The sequence below is a fragment of the Mytilus trossulus genome, chromosome 3 (assembly GCF_036588685.1).
Source record: "Mytilus trossulus isolate FHL-02 chromosome 3, PNRI_Mtr1.1.1.hap1, whole genome shotgun sequence".
In the NCBI taxonomy this organism is placed as follows: domain Eukaryota; kingdom Metazoa; phylum Mollusca; class Bivalvia; order Mytilida; family Mytilidae; genus Mytilus; species Mytilus trossulus.
The window spans coordinates 18,559,799-18,576,554 of record NC_086375.1 but is presented as its reverse complement, the minus strand read 5'-3'; the positions used below and the strand labels follow the sequence as shown (position 1 = coordinate 18,576,554).

General features: G+C 31.5%; 1 protein-coding gene across 17 annotated transcripts in view; it reads right to left on the bottom strand.

Moving 5' to 3' along the window:
• Positions 1-16,756, bottom strand: part of LOC134710319 (uncharacterized) — a 104,588-nt gene that overhangs the window by 71,074 nt on the left and 16,758 nt on the right. For 4 of the 17 annotated variants that reach the window (XM_063570627.1, XM_063570633.1, XM_063570632.1 and 1 more), the window contains 5 exons: positions 14,111-14,164; positions 10,830-10,874; positions 9,099-9,173; positions 5,198-5,233; positions 2,019-2,225 (listed from right to left, as the gene is read on the bottom strand). In XM_063570627.1, the coding sequence (XP_063426697.1) occupies positions 2,019-2,225; positions 5,198-5,233; positions 9,099-9,173; positions 10,830-10,874; positions 14,111-14,164 (417 nt within the window). The remainder of the gene's footprint in view (positions 1-2,018; positions 2,226-5,197; positions 5,234-9,098; positions 9,174-10,829; positions 10,875-14,110; positions 14,165-16,756) is intronic. The other 13 variants (XM_063570634.1, XM_063570639.1, XM_063570630.1 and 10 more) reach the window with 7 other exon arrangements.

The following is a 16,756-nucleotide window of genomic DNA, read 5'->3' as shown; positions in this document are numbered from 1 at the left end:
CTAAAAGATTTAATGTATCATATCATTGAAAAGTTTATTCAAAACTGACTTAACAAAATAATTTTGGGCCAATGTGAAATTAAAAAATTTCTTCATGCGTTTCTAAAAACATTTCAATACTTATCATTGTTGGTTCATCATAAACTGGCATAATCATGAACTTTAACATGTAGACTTAGCAAAATTTCCATATTCAATAGACAAGACTGAGGGGCGGGGATAAAAAATCATGGTAATGAGATATACCATTGCCTTACAACTGCATACCAAATACTAATGTTCTGACACTAGTGGAACCCCTTAAACGTACCAAATTACAATGTATTATATAATTGACGATACCACCACTGCCACAAACACTGTCAGAAACAGCACCCATTAGTATCGCTTTTAAAACTTCAATGAGACAGGTGAGACAAAAATCATATATTTTTGTAGTGAATGTGAATATTTGCTTAATATATAGATACAATGTATAAGAAGGTGTGGTATGAGTGCCAATGAGACAACTCTCCAACCAAGTCACAATTTTTTTTAAAAAACACCATCATAAGTGAAAGTACAGCCTTCAAGACAGAGCCTAGTCCTTTAATAATCGTTTGTCTTTGTATCTCCATATAATCACCAACTTCTATCCATCTACTTAAACATGTTTAATACAATTATTCCCTGAGTCGATGATGGTACTGCACCAAAACCACAAACCTAACCACAACCATCTACTCTGTAGAATTCAATTAAAGTACAAATATCTAAGTCAAATAGGGGAATAATCAAAATATAAAATCTCACCTGAAATTACTTAGTACTTTAGAATATGGATAAATCAACCTTAAAATAAAAATTAGGTAAAGGTTTGATTTACCTGTTCCACATGCATTTACACTTTACACCAATTCAAAAGATAGATATTAAAGAACCATAGTAAGGAAGCTCAACTACGGTTTTCATGATCCAACTACAAGTGCTAAGCAGTACAACTAAAATGTGGTCCTCTTCAGAAAGGGTTTTCTAGGTAAAAAATTTTGAATCAAACTCATACTGGGTGCTAATACCAAAAGGCTTTGTAAAGGCACAATTTGGCATTTGATGTTTGGTCATTCTGGTCCTAAAATCAAATGTGTTTCAATTCATTTTTCTCTGCATAATACAAATCTTGCATATAGCTCGCTACTTTACTGATCATGATCAAATTTTATGTTGACAAGTTTTCTAGGTAACAATTTTACCACAGCTATTCTCAGTGATCAATTAAAATGAGGTCAAAGACAGATGGAAATGTACAACTAATTATGATTCCATCTAACAAGGTGACCTATAGTTGTTAATTTTTGTGTCAGTTGGTCTCTTGTGGAGAATTGAATCGTTTTCAGTCATACATGTACCACAATTTCTTTTTTTATTCGACAAACTAATCTGTCTTTTACATTCAAAATTGAATTCAATTTCATAATCTTTGTTTTTCTGAGTTTTTGTATCATGGTTAGATATATAATTTGAATCATCCTAGATTGTTTTAATATATAAATACCAGTATGTGAACTTTTGCTCTCAGTTCAGTTATGTGATCTTACCTCTTTTAACAACCTGAAATACTAAGTCCATATACTTCTCAAAATCTTTTGAGGAGTAAGTACCCAGATCTTACCTCTTTTAACAAACTGAAATACTGAGTCCATATACTTCTCAAAATCTTCTGAGGAGCAAGTACCCAGATCTTACCTCTTTTAACAAACTGAAATACTGAGTCCATATACTTCTCAAAATCTTCTGAGGAGCAAGTACCCAGATCTTACCTCTTTTAACAAACTGAAATACTGAGTCCATATACTTCTCAAAATCTTCTGAGGAGCAAGTACCCAGATCTTACCTCTTTTAACAAACTGAAATACTGAGTCCATATACTTCTCAAAATCTTCTGAGGAGCAAGTACCCAGATCTTACCTCTTTTAACAAACTGAAATACTGAGTCCATATACTCCTCCAAATCTTCTGAGGAGAAAGTTCCAAGATCTTACCTCTTTTAACAACCTGGAATACTGAGTCCATATACTCCTCCAAATCTTCTGAGGAGACCTCACTGGAAACATCATCATCTTTTTCTGGAACTTTTGTTTTTGACTCAAGTTCAGCTTTAGCTGCAGCTGCTGTTATCTCCCTTTGTTGTCTCTTTTCTTCATGTTTTTGTAGGCGAGACAGTGTCCCTCGTTTTACTTCAAGTTCAGCTGAAGATATTAATTGATTACAAAATTTTAAATTATAATAATATAGTTGAATTTTAAATGCCATATGTCTGTATGAAATATACATCAAGTGAGTAACAATATTCTTGATTTGATTTGGTACCTGCGATTATTTACATTAGTATAAAATAGACCTTAAATGATGACCTAACTTCAAACAAACATATTTATGGATAGGTTAAGTTTGAAAAAATAATAATTTCGTCTTCATTGATATTCAAAGAAATGTAATGTCTTTATTTTACATAAATTTATCACTTGTAAAAAATTCTTTGTGTTAAATATATTGTCCAAAAGAACATATGGTATTACTGCTAAAATTGATCAAAAGAAATAGAAAGATTTCATGTCTTATACAGTAATCAAAATTAAAGTTTAAAACTACTAAAAATACAACAAAAAAGATGGCATGAAATCTGTTTTGGAATATAAGCAAAATGTATTTTTCCAAAGGGTTTCAATGTAAACGTTGTTGGAGGCCATATTGAATTTCCTGTCATGACAACATAAAAGTTACAACATTTGTTAAGGATCTTCACAGAAACATCTGGCAAGTTTGGTTCACTTGCAGTGGTTCAATAGTTCTTGAAAAAAAACTCTTGGCATTTCAAACCAATGGAACTCTCTTATATGGCCCCAATAAGCCATTTTGGATTTTCATTTAAAACCCAAGTATCAACACTTAGTAATACATTTCCTTCAGAAAAACATTTCTACAAGTTTTTTTTGGCATTTCACTTGGTATGTTTTTGAAAAGAAAAAACAATATGTAATTTCCCATAAGGTTTCAAGTAAACGTAGACCTCCACCAGCTAAATCTAAATCTAATTTTAAATCTACAACATTTATGGACTTCCATAGGAATATATCTAACAAGTTTTTAATTTAATTAGTTCAGTGGTTCTAAAGAAGATGCTTTATATGTATCAGATAAACTAGCTTTCAGAATCTGCAAGTGCTTCATGCCAACGTTAGCTGTTTTCAAGTGATTTTGTTTTCAGTTGATTTATATGCTGATGTCCAAGATTACCCATGGAGGTTTAAATCGTTTAGACAATGGTGATACCTAGTAGTTTATCATTGGCTAATCACCCTTATAATTTATCAAATAAGATTTAAAGCTGTGAGAGTACTTAACTGATTAATTGTTGGTGTTAATCTATTTGCAACACTCTTGGCTATATTGTGTGTATTGGGAAATAGGGGTGTGTGTTCATTGAGGAAACAAGAGTGCCCAGAGAGAACAACCAACCTAAGGTAGGAAAACTGACTACCCTAGACATTCAATATCAGACTTGAACACACCAGCCAATGTAGGGTTCAATTATACTCAGGCCTCAGAGTTGACAGGCTAGTGATTGCTATAGATGAACATCAGACTTGAACACACCAGCCAATGTGGGGTTCAAACTCAGGCCTCAGAGTTGACAGGCTAGTGATTGCTATAAATGAACATCAGACTTGAACACACCAGCAAATGTGGGGGTTCAAACTAAGGCCTCAGAGTTGACAGGCTAGTGATTGCTATAAATGAACATCAGACTTGAACACACCAGCCAATGTGGGGGTTCAAACTCAGGCCTCAGAGTTGACAGGCTAGTGATTGCTATAAATGAACATCAGACTTGAACACACCAGCCAATGTGGGGGTTCAAACTCAGGCCTCAGAGTTGACAGGCTAGTGATTGCTATACATAAACATCAGACTTGAACACACCAGCCAATGTGTGGTACAATCTCAGGCCTCAGAGTTGACAGGCTAGTGATTGCTATAAATGAACATCAGACTTGAACACACCAGCCAATGTGGGGGTTCAAACTCAGGCCTCAGAGTTGACAGGCTAGTGATTGCTATAAATGAACATCAGACTTGAACACACCAGCCAATGTGGGGATTCAAACTCAGGCCTCAGAGTTGACAGGCTAGTGATTGCTATAGATGAACATCAGACTTGAACACACCAGCCAATGTGGGGTTCAAACTCAGGCCTCAGAGTTGACAGGCTAGTGATTGCTATACATAAACATCAGACTTGAACACACCAGCCAATGTGTGGTACAAACTCAGGCCTCAGAGTTGACAGGCTAGTGATTGCTATAAATGAACATCAGACTTGAACACACCAGCCAATGTGGGGTTCAAACTCAGGCCTCAGAGTTGACAGGCTAGTGATTGCTATAGATGAACTTCTTAGACCAAAGATTAGTAGTTTACATTTCCAAGGGCATAACTCACATAAAAACATTTGAACCATGCTAATACTTATTTTTGTGTACATAGATATAAAATGATGTGGTATGAGTACCATTGATAAATATCTATATCTAAATTATATGCCAAAAATATTCCATCAATTCAGATCTTCAAACACATCTGAGACATTGCTAATGAAAAATCTTTGATATAAATTTCATTGAACCCTGATGAGGATTGTAGATTTGAGCAGGGACTTTCTACACTAAGTTAGTTAGTATAGAAGTTCCTGGTTCAAGAGTGCTTACAAATTTAACTTCCCATGTTATTTCACATCAAAGGGGAAGAAGGCCATCAACAAGTGATTAGTTTATCCTGATTATTTAACACATCCTAGATATTGCACATGTTAATCTTAGACTTCATTCAATAAACTTTAATTTATTGCAATTATAACCCAGTCACATTTTTCACAATTATAAAAACATCACAATAATTTCTGAATTTACAGTACCTTTTACTGATGAACTTGTATATAAATGGAAACAAAAACATGCTAGATTACCTATAGGGAAAACACAACATGCTAGATTACCTATAACTGATGGAAACAAAACATGCTAGATTACCTATAACTGGTGTACTTGTATATAAGAGGAAACAAAAACATGCTACATTACCTATAGGGAAAACAAAACATGCTACATTACCTATAACTGATGTACTTGTATATAAGGGGAGACAAAACATGCTAGATTACCTATAACTGATACAGATTTCACCAAAAGGTCTTCTTCTGTTCAAATCAAATGAATTATTTATTAAAACTTTGTTTTTTATTTCTATAATGCATTGATGTTATTCCATGAACAAAAGTGTACTTCTCCTAACTTTTCACTCTATTGTTATTAATTTCTTTACTAAGCATACAAGAGTAACTAGAGGCTCTCAAGAGCCGGTGTCGCTCACCTGACTCTTCTTTGGTTTTGGAAATCATGTAAAAATAGATAAAATTCATAACAGATACCACAAAAAATAAAAACTGTGCAAGAACCGTGAAAATGAAGTGAAGGTCACAATAAACCTGCAAGATTTACATGATCATCATAAAATATTTCATACACCAAATATCAAATTAGAAAAAAAGACCACATATCAAAATTTAACTTTGACCCCTGAACCATGAAAATGAGGTCAAGGTCAGATTTTATAACATCTACCAGTTGTACATGTATACCAAACAATCCTTCAATACACCAACTATAGTAGACCTATTGCATTAAGTATGAAAAAAACAGACCAAAACACAAAAACTTAACTATAACCACTGAACCATGAAGATGAGGTCAATGTCAGATGACACCTGTCAGTAGGACATGTACACCTTACAATCCTTCCCTACAACAAATGTACTAGACCTATTGCTTATAGTATCTGAGATATGGACTTTACCACCAAAACTTAACCTTATTCACTGATCCATGAAATGAGGTTGAGGTCAAGTGAAATCTGTCTGATGTGCACAAGGACCTTGCAAGGTAAGCACATATAACATTTAGGTATCCAATTACTCATATAAAGAGAGAAGCTTACATTACAAAATTTATTTTTATTTTATTTTAAGTAGTCACTGAACCATCAAATAAGGTCAAGGTCAATTAAAATGTGACAGACGGAATTTTGGTAACATAAGGCATCGATATTCAAAGTATGAAGCATTCAGGTCTTACACCTTCTAAAAACCTTTTTTTTTTAAGAAGTTAGCTAATGCCACATCGCTGCACTGAAACATTATCCCTTTGTCGAGCTGTCTGAAATCTTCTTGGATGAGGGATGGGCTTCAAAGTAACAACACTTTGTCAGCACCTCATAAGGAACATCCATGTCATGTTTGGTTTAAATCCATTTAGTGGTTCTCTAAAAGAAGACATTTGTATGTATTTCCCTTAGGGTCCTATGTAAAGTAAGTCCACTGCTGACAGCCATCTTAGATGATGAATCAGCTTCAAAGTAGCAACACTTGGTCAGCAACTCATAAGGAACATCCATGCCATGTTTGGTTAAAGTCCATTCAGTAGTTCTCTAAAAGAAGACATTTGAATGTCTTTCCCTAAGGGTCCTATTCTAAACTAAGTCCCCTGTTGGTGGCCATCTTGGATAATGGATCAGCTTTAAAGTAACAACATTTGATCAGCACCTCATAAAAAAAATTCATGCCATGTTTGGTGTCATTCCATGAAGTGGTTCTCTTAAAGAAGACATTTGTATGTATTTCCTTTATAGTCCTATGTTTAGGCCAGGTGTGCAAAAAAATTGGGTCTAAGTGCAAAATGAAATCAAGATCTTACTGATGTTTTTTTGTCTGGTAAAACTATTTATGTCTTTTAAACCAAGTTAAATTTAGTAAATTAAAGTAAACCGAATACAAATATTATCAAGAGTAAAGTTTTAATCTTAAGTTATTATTACAGAGAATATGTGTTTTAAGGTCTGATGAATTGAAGAATATTTTTGTGGTTTCCTTGACACAGTCATAAAATAGGGAGAAGATAAATACCTTATTCAATAAAATCAGCATTAATTAACTATTTTTTTCACCCTGGGTGAATTTCCTTCTGGCAAATAAACCTGCAATAAATGGACCATATGGAAAATTCCTAGCTTGCTAAATTTAATAAGCCAAACAGGGGTAAAGCCTTTCATGATTGCATAGATAAGGCCCAATTACAGTAACAAAATAAATGACTGGAACTAAATTTGATTGAAAATGGGTAGTAATTGATATAAATATTTTAATTTAAACTTTAAAAGATTCACTCAACATTCCAAACACTATCATCACATGCTGGCATTTTTCATTTTTCTCCCATCCTGGTAAAATGATGAACTTATAAAAACCAGCTAAGGGCTGAAATGTAACTTGTATGGTCTAAGGTTGAATGAACAAAAGAAGTACTATAAATCAACCTAAAACTTCAAAGAAAAATACTTTTAATGTCAATTTATGTCAATAAAAGTATTCTATATATAAATTTCCAATAAACTTCTAATGATTTACAAGAAGCTTTCACTTTAATAATTTGGCATTTGAATTATTTATTAATCTCATTGAATATGTTTTAAAAACAGTGATGTTTTAATCTTGGATCTAAATTAAACATTTAAGTTGAATGATCACATCATAAATCATAGAATTTTCTATTTAATATTATACAATTTATTCTATTATAAAGTTTATCTTGATACAAAGTTTGATGTTAAAATTTGATATCAGCTATAAGTAACAATGATAAATGTTTAAATCACATCCTTCACTTAAATATTTAATTATAATCTGCACGTCATGGATGTAAACTGATTAGTCATTTTTTGTTCATTAACGAAACCAAGACATATGTAATGATATTTAATAAAATAGCTATAGAACTTGAGATTTTCATTAACAATTTGATACAAAAAACATATAAAAAGACTTGAAAGTTTTACTGTCAAAATATGGGAGGGTCTTCATAATTATAAATAATTAAATTTAAATCATAGAATGAAACTAAGGTACAGCTGTATCATATTTTATGATGAGTTTGTCCTTAAGATTAGAATATTCAATATGGTCAAATGCTCAATAATTATAGTATAACTAATTGTCATATTTCAATAAAAAAAAAGACAATGCATGACTGAACGAAACATGGATTGCAAAAGTTAAATACATAGAGGCGTTCAGTTACAAGTGATCTTATTCTTTATATATTTAAAATGGGTAACTAGTTTTACTTTTAATCGAATAGAAACAGAATATTAAAATTTTCTCTGTTACTGGCATTAGTTGGATTCACTAAATGACTTTATGTATTCACTGTACTTTTTTGGCTTATGAATATATGTGTAACAGTTGTTAAAATGGCAGACCATAGTATGAGAAGACTGATACAGATTTTAATACAATGGTTGTAAATCAAGAAATTGGTTGAAATGGGACATACATAATCAATTAGCTTTAAAGTTTAAAAGCCCAAATTTTTAGTCTCAAGTCAGGGTCCAAGACAGGGAAAGTATCGAGAGTGAAAAAAACAAGTTATTTCATAAGTGAGATAATTAGAATTTATCATAACGGGAAATTCATATGAATCACTATCTATAAAATAATCTTCCTTGATACTTTTATATTTTTTAAAGACTGGATGATGAAAGTTAAATTTGGCTATTCTTGTCAGATCCTCTTTCAGTCTTTGGTCATAGCTCCTTACATTTTAAAGTTCTATACCCTTAGCTTTCAATTGATAGGGTATGAGCATTCATTATGAAGGTAAATCTAGAAAAAGCTTTGGACACAACACATGTAGAATGCATTGTTTAATGAATTGCTTATACAAATGGTTTATGTGCTTGCCACTGCAATTGTTGGATAATAAACCCCTAAGATTTTTATCCTGCTAAATTTAATGCTGTTTAGGTAAATAAGCCTTTTAGATATTAAACTTCTTTCAAAACTTTTATTTAAAATGAAATTGACATTTTACCTTGTGCATTCATTATCACAGGGAGACAACTTAATCTAAATACAGACTATTCTACAAGCAGTAATCTAAAGCAGATATATAAATTAAAGATGTATCTACTTTTATATCTGATTATATAATGTTATATGATGCAAATTTTACCTAATGGACTAAGATGAAACAATTTACAATATTTCTCCAGTAAATCTTGAAAATCCAACACACTTGTTGACAATCCTGTCAAGGCAAAACAATTGTTTTAGAGCCTAAAAATTTCTGGCAACATTATATAATTATCCTAGATTAAATTACCTTTGATCACTGTTAGGTATACTTTCAGATTAAAACTGCAGTTGCAAGAAAACTTACAGAGTGAGCAATAAAAACTACAGGCATTTAAAACAGTGTGTTAACTCATACAGTTGATATCATTTATAAATAGGAGCATATATGCTCAATTTAAACTGCATTATTATGCATACATAATCACAAAGTGAAGTAAATTCAATGAAAATATCTTAAATTCAACATATAGGAAACCATCTTTCTTACAAACATTCAACTTTTAACATATTTTTTGCAGAATTCATTTCCTACATATACCATAATTTAAAAATGTTAAATTCATATGAACCAATAATGAAAATAGTTCTAAAAAGTAACATAATATGGAAAAAAGAATGTCATTTGTGAAAACAATGAAAATTGCACATTTTTGTAACAAACATTTGTTAGGAAAATTCATCATGATGCATTCCTTTTTATCATGATTGCAAAATGTCTAATAAATATTTCACTTTACAGTCACTGTACCTAACCATTAAGGTCAAGTAGCAGTAAATAGGCTATGTAGCAAATATGGCTACAATTGTGCATGCAACTTTGGCTATTTGAATTACAACTGAATTCGATCCATCCAGAGTTGTATGCAAACTTTTAAATTTGTGACATAGAACATTTACTGCTACTTAACAAAAAGTCAGAGAATATTGAATTTGGTCAGTGATTCAGTGATCCCTGCCTGTTCAAAATTTCCATACAATAAGTTGGACTATTCAACCTAACCAAAGAGTATGTTCACCTGTTTATTTTAAATTTTAAATGAAATGACTAACATGGTTATATTGTATGCTCAAGTAACTAATTGGAATGAGGCATAAAAAAACAAAACACAACAATAACACATAATAGTTTAAGGCAAGTTAAAGCATGATTTGTACTAAAGTCACTGAAAATATTGACAGTCTAATTCAACCTTTTTGATCAAAATTGTTTCTTTAATTTTCAACTTAAAAGCAACAGTTTGCAATTCACTCAAAACCTGCCTTCACCGTCAATCTAAAATAATAACACAACACCATGCTTACAGAGTGCTTGTTAGAGTATGAGTCATGGATGGTTAGCAGATATACATGTAGCAATGCTAGAAGAAAGAAGAAAATTGTCAGAATATAAGTTCAGTGAAAAAAACATTTAAAGATTCAAATAAAATTGAGAATGGAAATGGGGAATGTGTCAAAGAGACAACAACCCGACCAAAATAAAAAAACACAACAGCAGAAGGTCACCAACAGGTCTTCAATGTAGCGAGAAATTCATATTCTATTAAACTTAAGAAGACATGGAAGAACTTAAATATGTCATAATTAAATCGCTTTTTTGCAAATAAAATAAATGTTTTCCATTTTTTATTCTTAACATTTTGCTTTATTTAGTTAGAAAAAGTATTTATTAGTAATGTATTCAAACAATATAAACAATACAACTGACTAAAACAATATCATAAGTCATCCTAAAATAAATTCCAATAAGCTTGATATAACTTGTTATGATTACAATTCAAACAACCCCCTATTCACCATGCAGCTCATGCTATCAAACAGCTATACTTACTGGCCATGCTTGTTTTCCTTAACAAAGCTAATTTTCTCAGGAGCTCTATCATAAAGTACATCAACAGTCAAATTGCATGTAAATGGTATTTCTACAGATCTTCTAATATTTTCTTTTTTTTTGCTCTTTAAATACAAACAGTGAACCTTACTATTTCATTTGTAGTTAGCTCACAGGAAATGTGGTCTTAGTAAAAAGCATAAGTGAAACTTTCTAAATGGAACTTAACAGAATCACTAATTATTTTAGGCAGGAGAAGAATTTTAGAAAAATTTCTCCCAATAAATAACAGTAATTTAAACAAAAGACAAATGTGATGATAAAGCATTTCTACTTGGAGCACTAAAAGAGGAAACCTAAAAGTTCTGAGAAACTTTGTTATAGTTCTACGGGTTATAATGAAAATGACAGAGTTGCAGAATATCTTTAAAAGTTAAACAAAATTGTAATAGATAATTTAAGATGAAAATTACAGAAATATAGAAGAAAGAAAGACATAACCAGATGCCTTGCAGGGCGTAGCTTTATACGACCGCAGAGGTTGAACCCTGAACGGTTGGGGCAAGTATGGACACAACATTCAAGCTGGATTCAGCTCTAAATTTGGATTGTGATTAAATAGTTGACACAGCATAGGTTTCTGACACAGAATGAATGTGTTCTAATGAACTTAAAATTTTTGTTTTCTCTTAGAGCAATTCACTATGCTGTTCAATATTAATCCTCTCAAAAAATGTTTGAAGAAATTTTCTTTTTATGATATTTCAAATGAGAAAAATTGAACCCAATTTTTTAATCACATCCCCCTTTCCCTTATTCCAAAACTAATCTCAATTAAAATATTCTAATGGAGTTTGCAACAATAACTACTCATTTAAATACATCATAAAATATTAAGATGTAAAAAAACTGCTTGTTATCACTGAATGGTAAAGATTATTTAAATTTATCAGTTGGTAGTAAAAAGTGAATATACATTGTATATTGTATATAACAAAGATTTAAGTTGATTCTGGACAAAGAAAGATAACTCCAATTAAAAAAAAATCTTGCAATAAGATATTTCTTGCTTACTATTTTGGACAAAGAAAGATAACTCTAATTAAAAAAAAAATTGCTATTTCACAATATTGTGAAATAAGTTATTTCTTGCCATTGCACAATACTGTGCAATTGAAAAGACTTGCTATTCCACAATACTTAATATAATAATTTTAGATCCTGATTTGGACCAACTTGAAAACTGGGCCCATAATCAAAAATCTAAGTACATGTTTAGATTCAGCAAATCAAAGAGGCCCAAGAATTTAATTTTTGTTAAAATCAAGCTTAGTTTAATTTTGGACTCTTTGGACCTTAATGTAGGCCAATTTGAAAACGGGACCAAAAATGAAGAATCTACATACACAGTTAGATTTGGCATATCAAAGAACCCCATTTTTTCAATTTTTGATGAAATCAAAAAAGTTTAATTTTGGACCCCGATTTGGGCCAACTTGAAAACTGGGCTCGTAATAAAAAATCTAAGTTCATTTTTAGATTCAGCATATCAAAGAACCCCAAGGATTCAATTTTTGTTAAAATCAAACTAAGTTTAATTTTGGACCCTTTGGACCTTAATGTAGACCAATTTGAAAACGGGACCAAAAGTTAAGAATCTACATACACAGATAGATTCGGCATATCAAAGAACCCCAATTATTCAATTTTGATGAAATCAAACAAAGTTTAATTTTGGACCCTTTGGGCCCCTTTTTCCTAAACTGTTGGGACCAAAACTCCCAAAATCAATACCAACTTTCCTTTTATGGTCATTAACCTTGTGTTTAAATTTCATAGATTTCTATTTACTTATACTAATGTTATGGTGCGAAAACCAAGAAAAATGCTTATTTGGGTCCCTTTTTGGCCCCTAATTCCTAAACTGTTGGGACCTAAACTCCCAAAATCAATACCAATCTTCCTTTTGTGGTCATAAACATTATGTTTAAATTTCATTGATTTCTATTTACTTAAACTAAAGTTATTGTGCGAAAACCCAGAATAATGCTAATTTGGGCCCTTTTTTGGCCCCTAATTCCTAAACTGTTGAAACCAAAACTCCCAAAATCAATCCCAACCTTTCTTTTGTGATCATCAACCTTGTGTCAAAATTTCATAGATTTCTATTCTCTTAAACTAAAGTTAAAGTGCGAAAACCAAGAAAATGCTTATTTGGGCCCTTTTTGGCCCCTAATTCCTAAAATGTTGGGACCAAAACTCCCAAAATCAATACCAACCTTCCTTTTATGGTCATAAACCTTGTGTTAAAATTTCATAGATTTCTATTCACTTTTACTAAAGTTAGAGTGCGAAAACTAAAAGTATTCGGACGACGACGACGACGACGACGACGACGACGACGACGACGACGACAACGTGATAGCAATATACGACGAAATTTTTTTCAAAATTTGCGGTCGTATAAAAATTGAGAACTCTATGTATAACATAAATACAGTGCTATCTTATAAATACAAAGCTAGGTATATCAAATGAAGAGAATAAACCACTATTTCTTACTTTGGAACTTTCAATTCCCGGACATTAACCTGACTGAACAAAAGTAATATTCATGCTTGCTTAAATTAAAAGAACATATGTTTTTGAGTATCAGAAAATTAAATATTCAAGGTATAGTTTAGAAATTCTTGCCATTATCTGTTTAGAAAAAAAAAATCATTTGGGCAATCTAAAAGTTTCTAGTATCTTGCAAGGATGCTTATACAACAGCATACCAAATATCAATAATCTTCCATAAGTACTTCTTTATCTATACATACCATATCTGTGGTGTAAGGGTAGTGTGTTTGTCTTAAGTGTGGGAGTTTAATGACCAGCCTGGTCACACTAAAGACTAAAAAATATGTATTTGCTTGTGTGGGATGTTTGTTCTTTTATAATAGGTATAATTTAAACTAAGGTTTAACAGCTTATCAATATTTCTAATTTTGATATAGTTGACAGATTGCTGTTTCAGGATACTTGTAATAGAAAATGGCAAGATGAAGAAACAGTTCTTAATAGTAAGAATAAAATGATTCTGAACTACTTGTTATGTTGCTTGTTAAAGGTTTCTTATCTCAGTCACAGGTGTAAGGGAAATAAACCCTGCAATTTAGCATGAAAAAAATGTTCAGACATAAACATATATCTTGTGTAAGCTAGCACTGTAGTGATGAGATACAACTTTTCTAAAGAAAGACAAATATGGTAAAACTGTGTAAGGTATTATTTATTACCTTCTTCCTCTTTTTGTTTTCTTAGTCGCTCTACTTCTTCTGCTGCTCTTAATTCTGAGGAAAATCATATGAAATAATTAGCATAGAATATGAAAAGAAAAACATAAGTTATTTCATAATCTATTACAGGTACATAAATATAGTCAAATCTATCATCTTGGTCAGATTATCAAGACGTCATCATAACAACACTGGTTCAATTACAGACTCTTTCAAAGATAATTTTTCAAACTTAAACAAAAATGATAATGCACGAAAAACATAAATTTTGTGCAGTAAATGTTTTACATTGGGACAATATTTGTCAACATTTAATCAATAACCTTCAATATATTATTGCAGTAAATATCCACCAATCTACTAAGGACGCAGTCCTAAAAAGAAGGAAATTTGTACAGTTTGACATTTTGTTATTTGCAACATTTCAAAGGGGCCACATTTGTTTAATTTTATCAAACTGAAAGTAGAAGGGCCTTTTGCAAACAATTCAAATACATTGTTAAAGAATCAAAGCTCTTGCATTTGTTTTACTGGAGTAACAAATTGTATAAACACTTATGTCAGAGAATTATTTTGTGTCTTAAAATGCCTCAGATGTACAATAAAGGAAAAGTCTGTCGGATAAATATTGATGGCCCTGAAAAAGCCCTTTTGTGAAGGCAAATTATCCTCTACACCAGATGGAATTTAAATACTTGTTTCTTCTTCAATCCAGAATTTTAACCTGGCCATTGCAATTTTGACATCCTTTTGATTGCCTATTTCTAGTCTAAAAAGAATGTGTCAAAAGTACACAGATGCCCCATCTGCACTATCATTTTCTATGTTTAGTGGACCGTGAAAATATGAAAAAATCTCTAGTTTTCCATTAAAATTAGAAATATTATATCATAGGGAACATGTGTACTAAGTTTCAAGTTAATTCAACTTCAACTTCATTAAAAACTTTAACCTAAAGCGGGACAGATGAATGGACAAACAGCAAAAGGTGACAGGCCGCGAAATTAATTACCCAAGGATTATTCATGGCTAATATCATCAATATTTACAGTTATTCAACATTACTTGCATTCAAATGAAAATTAACCCAATTAAGTATATTCAAAAATTATTGCATGGTTTTTATTAATGCATATAATGCAACTAACCTGTTGGTGACCTTTGGCTGTTTTCTGCTCTTTGTTTGGGTTGTTTTTTCTTTCACACATTGCCCACTTGGCATTTCCATTCTCAATTTGAGATGATAATCGCAATTATAATAAAATAAAATGGAGTGTCGAAAAGGGGAATGTGTCAAAGAGATAGCAATCCCACCAAAGAGCAGAAAACAGCTGAAGGCCACACACAGGTCTTTAACACAGTAAGAACAAGAATGTGTTCCAAGTACACGGATGCCTGATTCACACTATCCTTTTCTATGTTCAGTGGACAGTGAAAAAGGGATAAAATCTCTAATTTGGCATTAAAATTTGAAAGACCATATCATAGGGAACATGTTTACTGAGTTTCAAGTTGATTGGACTTCAACTTTACAAAAACTACCTCGATCAAAAACTTTACCGAGACAAACAAAGAACGAACAGACAAACGGACCCACAGACCACAAAACATAATGCCCATAAATGGGGCATAAAAATCCATCACTTTCTGACATACAACGGTATGTATATTTTCCTTAAAACGCAAATATTGACTTTGCATTTTTGTTGGTTTCAAAGAGTAAATTTTACAATAATTTCTGAATTTACTGTATTTGATATTGAGCCTCTTTGAGTCTTGCTAGTTGTATATGTCTGTGATCAGCTTTTGGAGGTTATTTTAGGTCAATGGTAATAAAGGTGACATAAAACTGCTGTTTTTATATAAAATCCTGTATAATGTCCTCGTACTGTGGTATTGAGTCTTGATTAGATGTAATGACCCTCGCTACAACTCAAGCCAATACAGCTAACCTCAACTTATACAACTTTTATAGAACTTTAAAAACAGGAATAAACAGAAAACAACAATTCAATAACACATTGTTTCAAATAGCCATTGATAATTTTTATACTTAATCATTTGATAAAAATAAAAAAGTTTAATAATGCACACCTATATAAATATGATTGAAATGTATATATCTTTCATTCTACATTAAATAAAAAGCTGTCTGTATATAAATTTGCTTGTAAAATAATAACATTATGCATGATTAATATCTAATTATGTGTTCAAAATGCTACAAAATACATATCAAATGAAATTATTTCTAGCCATGTGATTGTGGAAATCCATTATTCTATTAAACAGCTGTGCATTGAGTGCAACTTTGATATGCTCAAGCCCCTACAATTGAGATGTTTTGACTCCAGAACAAAAAATCTGGCACCTTTAAAAATCAACAGGCATGTAGCCTTTACTTTAAAAAAAAAATCATCATTGAAAGAAAACAAGATTTTGTTCAAGACCAACACAAGTTTCCACAGTTTCAAAACTAAAGTTCCATGACTGTTTAACAACTATTTAAAAAAAGCTTCATACATTTGTCATAATCAAAAGATAACTTATCTACATGGAACCATGAATAAACATCTTACAATGAAGTAAACTTGAATTATCATGAAAGTAAAAAAAATGGAAATGACTAACCAAAAAATATTCAAA